Source organism: Gopherus evgoodei, chromosome 1 (assembly GCF_007399415.2).
Source record: "Gopherus evgoodei ecotype Sinaloan lineage chromosome 1, rGopEvg1_v1.p, whole genome shotgun sequence".
Lineage (NCBI taxonomy): Eukaryota > Metazoa > Chordata > Testudines > Testudinidae > Gopherus > Gopherus evgoodei.
In genome coordinates this window covers 159,570,191-159,583,297 of record NC_044322.1, presented here as the reverse complement: position 1 = coordinate 159,583,297, position 13,107 = coordinate 159,570,191, and the positions used below count along the sequence as shown (strand labels likewise).

Genomic DNA, 13,107 nt, shown 5'->3' with positions numbered 1-13,107 from the left:
TCAAAGGGAGTTGGGCACCTCATGCCCTTAGAACTCTTGACAATTCCAGCCTTACTGCCGGACTCAGCCCATTCAACTCCCATTGACTGCAACGAGGAGATGCACAAGGCTTATGCCAAGAGGGAATTTGGATGGTATTTGCACAAGAAATGAAAGGTTAATTGATTTAATTGTGCTTCCATCATCTTATTGGCAGCAAAAAAAGTGCATCTTTGTTTAGTTTTGTAGGCTCAGCACTTGTTCATCGATTTTAATGTGCACATTTTTCTTCCATCAGATAACAATTCTGAATGTTTTTACAGATGCTTATTTTATCTTCACTGGCTTCAGTAAAAGGGATTAATTCTACTATATCTCTGTAAGCCACCAATATGATTGAAAGAAAAAAGAGCTTCAAAGGTGTACAGATACCTGAATGCTGGTCTTGAAGCACCATCAATTTAGTTTTGCTTCCCTAAGGGACATGATAACAAGTATCTACTGGAAGATGGGATATGACTTCATTTTCTCAGAGCTATAACTATAGCATTCTCTTTTAATATACATGGACTCTCCAGAGCCTTTGAATGTGCACATCTTTCTTCAAGGTTGTACATTCAGCACAGATTTTGCTGTTCTTTACTTGATGTTAAATGTCATTCCTTGGTCTACCCTTTGAAACTGGTGTGTGGTTTCTAGTACAAAATCTTTTCTTTATTGTATACATATAGATACAAATGTATATTTCATATCTGACTTTTTTCCCCAGGGTGTTTAAAATCAATGAACTGAAAACTGAAGTAGCAAATCACTTGGCAATGCTGGAGAAAAAGGTTGAACGTAAGTGTCCTCAATTTTTTAACAAAATTAGGAATTACTATATATAAAATTGACATCTGTTTAATTATAATACAAGGGTCTGGTAGAATTGCCCATTATTCAAGTCTCCTGACACTTCTCATTATATCACCCTGTTTTCAATTACTTATAAATTTACAAGACTTCAGATATTTGGGCTGAAATTTTCCATGCTGGGTCTTTGCCTGAGGCTGAATTGTTCTGGAAAAAAAGTTCAGCCATTTCCAAGAAGAAGGCTAGGGGAAAATATGGTGTTTTGTCCATGTTAAAAAATGCTGGTGACCTTTTCCTTGACAAGCTTTAGTGCCCCTATGCTTTGGAGAAGGGACTTGAAATATGTCAGAATGTGCCTTTTTCTGTCCCTATGAAAACTTGCCCGAATTTGGACAAGTAATAAGTCTTTGAAAAATCACAGTTTGCACATGCTCAGTAGAGACTACTTCAATTTTAGCTGCAAAATTCCCCAAATATTCCATCTGTACTGAGCATGCTCCGGTCCAGTGATTAGCGGGATTTTCTGTATGATTGTAGTTCTGAGCTGCCATGGGCCAGAGCAGGGCCAGACACTGAAACTGAGGGCAGACAGCTTGTCTCACCACACCCTTCTGCTGCTAATGACAAGGTAGCCTGTAGGAAGAAGATGCCTAATTTGAATGCAGAGTGGACAAGAGCCGCACTTGCAGGGGAAGCATAAGGAGCAGATGGTGACAAGGAGCCCGTGGGAAGACTGGGACTGGAGACTGGCAGGGGGAAGAGAGAAACAGAGACTGGAAGTTGAGGGGCAGAGTGATAGCTAGGAAGGGAAACAGGAGGGAACTGGGAGCCAGTAGATCCAGGGACTGCTGAGATTGGAAGAGAAGCTGTGGGGGGGGGACTGGGACTGGATGGACAAGGAGACTGGGACTGGGAACCAATGGAACTAGGATAAGGAGATGTGGGAGGAGGGGAGACTGATCTGACAAAGAGCTGGGCTATGGAGGAGAACTGGGAGTGGCTGTGGGAGTGGGGGAGAGACTGGTACAGGGAGTCCAAAGAGTTGAGACTTGGAGTTGCTAGGCAAGGAGAGTGGGCCTGGGAGGAGAAGCTAGAGCAGCGGAGACTTGGATGGGAATGAGGAACAAGGGATGGGGAAGAGAGGGCTGGGACAGGGACATGTTGGAGGGGATGGGGTAGAAGGGTCATGTTTATGGGGGACGGACATAAGTCTGTGCTCACCATAGCACACTCTGGTCCAGAGCCTGACATGGAACCAAGGATTCCTGAGTCTCACCTTTCCTCTGCTGCCAGCAAATATCTGTGAAACCCACTGGCAAAGTGTCCTGTCCCCCTCGTCTGCTGGTCCACATGGGAGAAGACAATCTACTACTATTGGTTAGTCTATCAACTCAAGTGGCAGAGTTATGTAAGGTGAATGTAAAGGTTCCAGTCCAGCTAATGACCCATGTTGGTGTCAATAAGATGCCACATGATGGAATTTCTGTTTTTTCTGTTTGCTTTTTTAAAAACCTAGGAAATTACACACACACCACTATGTTAACAGAACAATATAAGGTTGCAAAGTCAAGCACTCAAAAGTTAGGAAATGCCAGAATTACGGTGGCTTGTGCTACGTTAATTCAGCACTCTTGTGTGTATGCGTTATGATACAGTCCTTAATTACATGATCACATTTTATTTTATTTTTCTGCAGGACCCCTGTCTCATTTAGTACACAGGATAGACCAGCTCTGGAGAGGAATCAGGGCTGTGTAGTAAAAGAAAATGTTGTCTGTTGGACTTGTGTTTTATTTGTTACAGAAATTGGAAGGTGTGTAGTGAATGAGGCAGGGGACTGCAGGAAGAAGAAGGATGTTTTCATGATTACAGTAGTAAATGCTGGCTTGGAGAATTAGATTCTGTCCCTTCCTCTGCCCCAGAGCAAGTCACTTAAACCACACTTTTCAAAGGTGATCACCAATAGTGTGTCCCTCCTTTTCTGGATTCCTGACTTGAGACCTTGGGATCTGATTTACAGAAGTGCTGAGAATTCAGAGCTGCGACAGCAGTCAATGGGAGGTGTAAGGTGAACATATAAAGTGGTACAGAATGCTAAGCACTCTGAAAAATGAGGTCCTGGGCATCTCAAATTGGGCACCGAAACTTAGTGAACCTTAATGAAACTTTTTACCTTAATCTTGCTGTGCTTCCGTTTTCCATCTGTAAAATGGAGATAATAATATCCCACTCTCTCACCTTACAGAGGATTGGGAAGGTAAAGTACTGTTTGTGAAGCACTCAGATAACCTAGTGATGAGCATGAAAACCAATGAGGAAATTAATCATTGTATATTCAGAGCAGGGTTTGAATAGTGTGCAGTAAATCAGGCCTGGGGCCACATATTGAACAATGAAAAGAAAACAAAATAGCTGCTCATTAAATGAGCACTGCCCATCCTGTGCACTAAATGAGGAAGAGCGCCTGTGGAAAAAATAGTATGTGATCATGTAATTGAAGACTGTATCATACTGCATACCCACAAGGGAGCAGAATTAATTCTGGAATTTCCTATCTTTTAATGCTTGACTGTTCAACCTTAATACTGTACTTTTCAAATATGTTGGCTGTTTGGATGTGGATGTGATAGATATATATTTATAGTGGTGTTTTCACTTTCATGTGATATACAGTTCCAAAAGATAAGTGCCTACACTCAATAAAGAGAGGATAGTCCTGTAAAATATAGTCTCTTTCCTTGAATTTTTTACTACTTCAAAAAAAATAATCAAATGAGGATAGTGTCGTTAACTTCTTCCATCTTATGTGGTTATACTGGATATCTGCACAGATCAGAACCCTTGTTATTCATTTATACTCCCTCCCCTTATTGTCAACCTCTTTCATTAATACATTTACCATATATTAAAGAGAATACCACTGAATATCTTCTTCTCACTGAATACTCCAGACTTCCCGTTAGTAGCTTTAGGTTTTCAAGGTATTGCCAATATACTGAAAGTATCTCACTTTCTTTTTCCCTTTCTGTACTCTCACACTGTATGAAATATGGGTCTCACTGAAGTCAAAGGAAAAAGCCTAATTAATATCAGTGCAGGTTTTCACCTACTGTGGTTCCTATTCTAGCTGCAACACACACACTGATTCTGAATATGTAATATAAGTAAAATGTAAAATACTATATTGTCCATACCAATAAATGTACTGCATATATAAAATAGACTACATATATTTTGTGTGACTTCACATGGTTTAGACAAGAAAGGCTACATATGCTTTTTATTAAAGAGGCAGAGGCTTTAAATTATCTCGGCCGAAACTGGAATTGTAAACACAGAACACCCACGCCTTTCATCCCCTGTTTCCTGGTTGCAGATTAAAACACTGCATGGCTCTATTATTGTTTCTATTCTTCCTTATTGTTTTAACAGTAAAATTTATTGTTCTTCATTACTCTGCAGCAAGAAAGTAAAGTTCAAAGCAGCATTTTTCTGTATATAGTCTGATTTTTATTTTTTCACCCTGTGTGGTGCATAAAATAGACCTAAGGAAGAGAGGGCAATAGGACACATAAAGCACTAGCATACAGCACAGTTTTGACAGGGTCAAGTTCTCATTTATATGCTCCACAGGCAGAAATTTAAGACAGAAATTGATGGAGCCTTCTGCCACATCACAGCTGCAGCAATACCTTTTCGCTCTAGGCTAGTACCAGCAGCTTGCCAGAATCCATGGACCAGAGCAGGTGAGACCGGCACTTCTGTGGGTCTCCCCATCAAACTGGTGTACAGAGCAAGCACCAGAGTGAGTGCTGTATCCAACTATCCCAGCCAGACAAATGCTTCCTTCTTCCACTGGCTGTCTCCCAGGTGGCTTACTAAACCCCAGCTACAGATGCGCTCTGCATGCACATCCTTTCAGCACTGGCAGGCCAGCAGGAATGGGAGGAGATAACAAAAGGTTGCTGTCACATGGTTCAGGGTCCAATCCAGACCAGTGAGGGGTTATGTCACCACTTGCCCTGCCACCCTGAGTGCCTTACGATGCTTTGCTGCTGTAGCTCCCAGCCTGGGACGCTCACAAACAGCCTACAAGCATGCAGGTCACACCATGAAGTGTTTATGTGCTAGATAGCCCTAATTCAGCAGCTCTGACACCAGCACCCTGTCTACAGCCCCACTCTAGCTTCCTCCAGCCTTGTTTCCACAAAACTGTGCGCTCTGCAATATCCATCCTTTCCTGGATAGTTCAGAGAAATTATAAGGTTTCTGTGTTCTTCTGAAGACACAAAAGCACATCGCAACTTATTAATTTAACGAGGGTAAATGCATTCTTCCATTTAAACACAGCTCTGAGTTGGTTTATAGTTAAAAATTGAAAGAACAATAATCCACACCATGCAGAGTCATGCACAAGAGTGTATTATGCACAGCGCTGGCGGAGTATCATTTTGCTTATTAGGCTCAGAGATATTGCAGAACAATTGATTACAATAGATTATACAGGGTGCTCATTGGGCAGAGAGAAGCGACGGGGATGGGTTTTCCCAAGCCCTGGATAGGTTCTAGCAGCAAGACAAGATAAGGCCAATAAGCCAATGGTCTAAAAGATTACATAATGGCTCCACCCACAGCTCAAATTAACATATAGCTGACAATCAGGTAATTGCCCTCAAACTATGTCTATTAAAGTGTATAGGTTAAATCCTAATTTTGGGAAGGGGAATGAGGATTTAAAGCAAAAAAGCAGTAATTAGTATTTAACAATAACAATTGTTTATTAGTTTACCCTTGGATTTCTGTGGGCTAGGATTGGCATACATCTGTGAGGAGAGGGTGTCATAACTTATGTCAATTATATTAGATCTCTCCCTGAACTCTGTCTGGGATCTGAGGGGTATTGTATCACTATCTCCTCCCTGCATTAGGGAGTAAGCATGAGGCCTTTCTCAGCACTTCATGTGTCTATAACTCGCGATAAGGACATCCAATTACATTCAGAGTTATGCTGACTTCACTCATAGACTTGAAACACACAAGGTTATCTGTTTACCCCAGCTTTCTCTTAGCCATGTATTGCTAGTCCTCATCCAGGCCTATATGAAAAGTTCTTAGAAGAAACTGTAGTTAAGATTTTACATGCACAGCAAATGGATTTTGGCCCTTCAAAAAAAAGATCAACTTTATTAACAACAGGACATAGGTTAAGTGATGCTAAGTAAAAGGAATAAAGTTAGAAAGGGCTACAAGCAAATAAAAATGAAAACATGCATCTAAAAGTCTAAAACTTAATCTAGCAACATTTCTCTCACCAGACATTCTTCTCCCCAGCCATGGCTGATTTTCCCTAGTCAGGACTTTCCACAAAAGTATAAGATGCTGGCTTCCCTTGGTAAAACATCTTTGCCTAAGCAGGTTTCTAACCTGTATTCAGTTTCCAGAGACTTCAAACCCCACCATCTTGGTTGAAGGACCCATCTTTCTCAGCTTGCAAGAGCTCTGGCTTCTTGTGTCTGTCTAGTGATGGGTGCCAAAGATGGCTTCTGTCTTTGCTTATATCTTGCAAAGTTCAATGAATTTGTTTCAAGAGAAGGATGGCTTCATGCTGTTCTTCCCTTCCTGTGGGCTTCTCATCCCTCCGTATGTAAATGGGGCTTCTGTTGTTTTGCTTTCACCATGCTTCATTTATATAGGACACAGATAAAAAGCAGCTTTTTCTCCTGTCTGGGGGGGAAGGGCGGGAGTACCTGTTTCTCCCTGTTTGGCCACAGACTGTAAAGCATAATATCATTAAATATCCAAATTTCCTCATATATTGTAAATATATACATTTCACAATGATATTAGTGTCATTAGCTTTCAGAAAATACCTTACCCTATACACTTTTATAATACAGTAATATTCAATATAATCAGTTGATTCAATTGCTTTTCACTCGAGGTTCAGCCCCCCTTGTCTTTATAGACAAGTAAAACTTTACAATGTGTTCTTTGAAAAGTAAAACCCAGACCAAACTTCTCTGTCCTGCTGGGGCATAGACACCACCCTATCTCTTCCCCCATTACTCGGCTCGATAGCCCTGTTTACCCAATATGTAACTATGGACTTTCATGGTCTTTGCCTGAAGACCTGTCTGGTCAGAGAATCAAATACACATTCCTTTGTCTGAGGCAGCCTGTGTTTATGCATTGCTTACCAAACACATGGTATTGACCAATGGGAAATCTTGGCAAGTGATTGTAACAAGTGGCGGCATTGTCTCCATCAGGGTATCAAAGTCTGTGACAGAAGCTGGCTCCTACAGCTTGAAGAGAAAAGAGTCCATAGGAAATAAGCAGCTCACAACCAAGATGCATACATTTGCAATAAGTGCCAATGATCATGCATATCTCTGATTGGACTGTTCAGTCACATGAGACATTGCAAACCGTCTACAACGTTGGCTACAATTCAAACCATCTCTCGCAGACGAAAGATGCCAACACGCACCAAACACATGTTAAGAATATAATTCTAGCACATACTCATAACTTTTTGTCCACACCCTTTGCATACACCATGACAGAATATTAATGATCGGTGAATTATTAGTTTTCCAGTGACGTATTGCATGATACCTTTTAGATACAGATTATAACCATAGTGAGTTAGGGCACATTGAATTGGTTGGGTCTGCCAAAACTCATTATCTGATACCAGCGAGTCCCTTTTCCTCTGGCACTGGGATGCTTTTAGGGTCACAGTTGCAAACTGTCTTATTTCAGCTACATGGTGAAATAAGTTACATATCTGCAGTACATGGGGCTTGGTAGTTGGATTTGGGAAGCCAGCATTCACAAAGCTGACAAATTTTCCCCAAACAAGGCTCTTTCTTAAACTGGATCTCTCTACTGATAGAAATAACAACAGATATGGCTATTCAGGGCTATTTCTGCGTGAATGGATCAGATTGCATCTCCAACAGCCAGTGTTGGTGAAGAGGTGCTCATTTTTTCCTGTCTACGAGTGCACACATCTGCTCAGAATTTGACCTCAAGATCTTGCAACTGTGCCAAGTATGCAACATTTTGAAATAATTCCAGGTCTTCGTGTTTTAAGTGTATAAGTGCAATGAGCTGAATCCTGAACTTCTTACTTAGGCAGACTCCCACTGAGTTCAATAAGAGTTATGATCCAGTGCAGAATTCAGAATTTGGCCCAAAGCCTTTTTAAACTACGGGGTCTTTTAAAAATGTATTTGTTGCTGCAAATTAATGTAAAGGGCCTTGATCTGTGTGCATAAACAAGGCAGTTTATCATATACAAGTAGTGTGAAGCAAATTACGCTTTTTTTCAGCTGCTTCCTTTGATCTTGACTTCAGCAATGGAGACCAGGTGCTGGCATACAAGGGATGTGAAATATATAAATGGGTGCCAAGTGGACACCTACAGAGTTTAACTGACTGAAGTGTGTAAGGTCTTGTCTACACAGGAAAATTTTCTCAGTATAATCCAATGTATTTATACTTGAGCAACCCTCATTGGGACACTCCTATTCTGGTATAAGAGTGACTTTTCCTTTTCCTACATTGCTTGGGAAGGGATTACAGCTAACTCCCATTCCTCACCCCCAAGCCATTTTTATGCTGAAATAAAAGTTGGGAGTAATATCTCTAAAATTAGACCTGTAAAACTTCACCGTGTAGATAAGCACTTAGTTAAGACAGCAAAGCATCCTGCAGTAGAATAAATGGCCTTAAACGAGGGGCATGGAAGAGTACAACTGTGAATCCCAAAGGAGCATGACCCAGGGTGCACCTGAACAAAATGCACAACCACATCATGCCAGGAGGAAGAAAAATGACCCTTCTGCCCTGCTTAAAGGTCTATCATGTCACAGTAGTTATTAGACAGGTCAGCAACCATAGCTGAAATTAATCATCTGAAAAGGACACCTAAAGGAATGACATCTAAGGCCATAAGTGAGATCCAACCACTTTATCTATCTATCTATCTATCTATCTATCTATCTATCTATCTATCTATCTATCTATCTATCTATCACTGGTGCATGGTTGATGGCATTACATTTAAGGACCATAAAGTATTTCACAAATGTAAAGTGAGGACAGAATCTGGCCCTGCCTCCCAACTTAAACCATTGTTATATGTGACTGTACAATGCTAAAAAAATTAATTTCATGACTACAAATTAATTTCATGACCATTTCAGGCCTGTCCAAAAGTTCTTCCTAACCCTCAGTAAGGAAGGAGAAGAACACTTAATTTTTTTTAATTTTAAAAACACCCTTTAAAAAAATAATTATATTAGTTTTCTGCTCCAGTGTTGATGGTGAGCAGGTTTGAGGAAAGCTGAAGAGCGATTGTGACCAGGGTCCCATGGGAGCCAACTGAGGTCACTCAATTAGGGTGAACTGCAAAGAATGGGGCTGACAATCCCCAAACTGGTGGATAATTCAACACTTAGATTTACCCAGCCAGCACAAAACAGCTTCCGTAATACCTCACTGGTTACCCAGAAGCCAACAACACAGTTTCCTTATAGTAACCCAGCCTCAGGCCTCCACCCAGATACCCAAGTCAAGTATGATGAGGATTGCTGAAAATCTTATTCATCATATAAAAAAGTTCTACCAATCCCAAAGGATCAGACAGATGACCTCCCAGGTTAATGAATATTCCCGATCTTACCCAAATACACACTTACAGCCAATTTTTATTAACTAAACTAAAATGTATTAAAAAAGAAAACAGAGACTATTGGTTAAAAGACCAGTACACAAACAGACATGAGTGCAATTCTTGAGATTCAAATTCATAGCAGTGATGGTGAGCTTTGTAGTTGCAAAGAGTTCTTTCAGAATTAGTTCACAGGTTATAATCCAGTGTTTATATTAGGGCTGTCCAGTCAGAACTGGGATCTCAGTCCCTGTGGCTTAGGCCTTGTCTACACTACAAAGTTGCAGCGCTGGTGAGGGGGTTACAGCGCTGCAACTTAGGATGTGTACACACCTGCAGGGCATTACCAGCGCTGCAACTCCCTGTTTGCAGCGCTGGCCGTACACCCGGTCGTGCCTCGGGTGTAGAGGATCCAGCGCTGGATCACCAGCGCTGTTCATCAGGTGTAGACACTCACCAGCGTTTTTGTTGACCTCTGTGGAATAAGCAGGTATCCCAGCATACCTGAGGAAGACTCTCTGGTAATTAAGCAAACTCCACTGCCCTCCAAGCAGGTCTCCTTCCCTGCGGTGTGCTCTGGCGTTCCCCGACCCCCCCTCCAAGCAGGTCTCCTTCCCCGCGGTGTGCTCTGGCGTTCCCTGACCCCCCCTCCAAACAGGTCTCCTTCCCCGTGGTGTGCTCTGGTGTTCCCCGACCCCCCCTCCAAGCAAGTCTCCTTCCCCGCGGTGTGCTCTGGCGTTCCCCGACCCCCCCTCCAAGCAGGTCTCCTTCCCCGCGGTGTGCTCTGGTGTTCCCCCACCCCCCCTGCAAGCAGGTCTCCTTCCCTGCGGTTTGCTCTGGCGTTCTCCGACCCCCCCTCCAAGCAGGTCTCCTTCCCCGCGGTGTGCTCTGGCATTCCCCGACCCCCCCTCCAAGCAGGCATCCAGCCCCGCAGTGTGCTCTGGCGTTCCCCGACCCCCCCTCCAAGCAGGCATCCAGCCCCGCGGTGTGCTCTGGCGTTCCCCGACCCCCCCTCCAAGGAGGTATCCAGCCCCGCGGTGTGCTCTGGCGTTCCCCGACTCCCCTCTCCAACCTTCCCCGCGGTGTGTAACAGCGCTGCAGCGTGGCCACATCTAACACCACTTGCAGCGCTGGTTGCTGTAAGTGTGGCCACTCTGCAGCGCTGGTCCTATACAGCTGTACTAATACAGCTGTAACAACCAGCGCTGCAAAATTGTAGATGTAGACATACCCTTAGGCTTCTTCTGCCTGAAGCCTCAAGCAGATCTGAGATAAAAAGGATTGGGACCCAAATATCTTTATATAGTTTCAGGCCTTCTTGTGACAGCTCAGAATCCTTAGGCGAACAATAGGCACTCATGGGGACTTTTAAGTGGACCCAGTTCCTAAACATTGCCAGTAATTATCCACACAGATTAACATAAGGCAATTTCCTGTTTTTCCACCATTCGCAGATGAGTTGCTATACATTTCAAAGAAAGATGAATACAGCAATATCCTATGTTTACAGTCCATTTAATCTCTGAATTAACAGAATACAGCTAGATAGGGACTGTTTGATTACACTGTTGACCTCTACCAATATATATGTAAAAACACAAACATTATCTCCCCATATGTTGTTAAGGGTTGAATTTGAGTCATTTATCCTGCAGGATGCTTAACCCTTTCCAGTTATGTTTCAGAGTAGCAGCCGTGTTAGTCTGTATCCGCAAAAAGAACAGGAGTACTTGTGGCACCTTAGAGACTAACAAATTTATTTCAGCATGAGCTTTCATGAGCTACAGCTCACTTCTTCGGATGCATAGAATGGAACACGCAGACAGGAGATATTTATACATACAGAGAACATGAAAAGATGGAGGTATGCATACCAACAGGAAGAGTCTAATCAATTGAGATGAGCTATCATCAGCAGGAGAAAAAAACTTTTGAAGTGATAATTAAGATAACGCATAGAAGGTGTGAGGAGAACTTAACATAGGGAAATAGATTCAATTAGTGTAATGACCCAACCATTCCCAGTCTCTGTTTAGGCCTGAGTTAATTGTATCTAATTTGCATATTAATTCAAGTTCAGCAGTCTCTCTTTGGAGTCTGTTTTTGAAGTTTTTTTTGTTGCAAAATTGCCACCTTCAAGTCTGTCACTGAGTGGTTAGAGAGGTTGAAGTGTTCTCCCACTGGTTTTTGAATGTTGTGATTCCTGATGTCAGATTTATGTCCATTTATTCTTTTGCGTAGAGACTGTCCGGTCTGGCCAATGTACATGGCAGAGGGGCATTGCTAGCACATGATGGAATATATCACGTTGGTAGATGTGCAGGTGAACGAGCCCCTGGTAGCATGGCTGATATGATTAGGTCCTATGATGGTGTCACTTGAATAGATATGTGGACAGAGCTAGCATCGGGCTTTGTTGCAAGGATAGGTTCCTGGGTTAGTGTTTATGTTGTATGGTGTGCGGTTGCTGGTGAGTATTTGCTTCAGGTTGGGAGGCTGTCTATAAGCGAGGACTGGCCTGTCTCCCAAGATCTGGACCGCTTGTGTGGATTGATCTAGGTTGAGGTCCATTTCCTAGACACTACTGTGCTAATAAGCGATGGTCACATAAACACCACCCTATACCGGAAACCCACTGACCACTATACTTACCTACATGCCTCCAGCTTCCATCCAGGACACACCACAGGATCCATTGTCTACAGCCAAGCTCTAAGATACAACCGTATTTGCTCCAATCCCTCAGACAGAGATAAACACCTACAAGATCTCTATCCAGCATTCTTAAAACTACAATACCCACCTGCTGAAGTGAAAAAACATATTGACAGAGCCAGAAGAGTACCCAGAAGCCACCTACTACAGGACAGGCCCAACAAAGAAAATAACAGAATGCCACTAGCCATCACCTACAGCACCCAACTAAAACCTCTCCAGCGCATCATCAAAGATCTACAACCTATCCTTAAAGATGATCCTTCACTCTCACAGATCTTTGCCGCGGAGCACTGGACCCTCCACAGGCACCACTGCGGCAGCTCCACCGGAGCCGCGGGACCAGCGCACGGGGTGCCGAAATTGCTGGCCGCCTAGGGCACTCAAACCCCTGGCGCCGGTCCTGCTTCTATGGATCATCTCAATTATCACTTCAAAAGTTTTTTTTCTCCTGCTGATGATAGCTCATCTCAATTGATTAGACTCTTCCTGTTGGTAAGCATACTTCCACCTTTTCATGTTCTCTGTATGTATAAATATCTCCTGTCTGTGTGTTCCATTCTATGCATCCGAAGAAGTGAGCTGTAGCTCACAAAAGCTCATGCTGAAATAAATTTGTTAGTCTCTGAGGTGCCACAAGTACTCCTGTTCTTCTTTCCAGTCATGTGACACAGAGGTCATCATACCAGTGTATGAGACAGGAAGTGCAGCTGACTACCAACAAAGCAGTAAAATTTAGCATGCACCAAGTGCTGTCAAAAGCACATCAAAAAACCACTAAATTAAATAAACTTTTTTCTCTCATCCCTTTCAGCCCTCATCATCTTAAGGGTTATTCCTAACAATATTAAGTACAAAATGTTCAGATGGAAATGTGATTT

General features: G+C 42.7%; 1 protein-coding gene across 4 annotated transcripts in view; it reads left to right on the top strand.

Moving 5' to 3' along the window:
- PDE9A (phosphodiesterase 9A) overlaps positions 1 to 13,107 on the top strand; it is a 98,922-nt gene that overhangs the window by 39,584 nt on the left and 46,231 nt on the right. For all 4 annotated transcript variants that reach the window (XM_030577067.1, XM_030577076.1, XM_030577059.1 and 1 more), the window contains one exon: positions 749 to 819. In XM_030577067.1, coding sequence (XP_030432927.1) covers positions 749 to 819 — 71 coding nt within the window. The remainder of the gene's footprint in view (positions 1 to 748; positions 820 to 13,107) is intronic.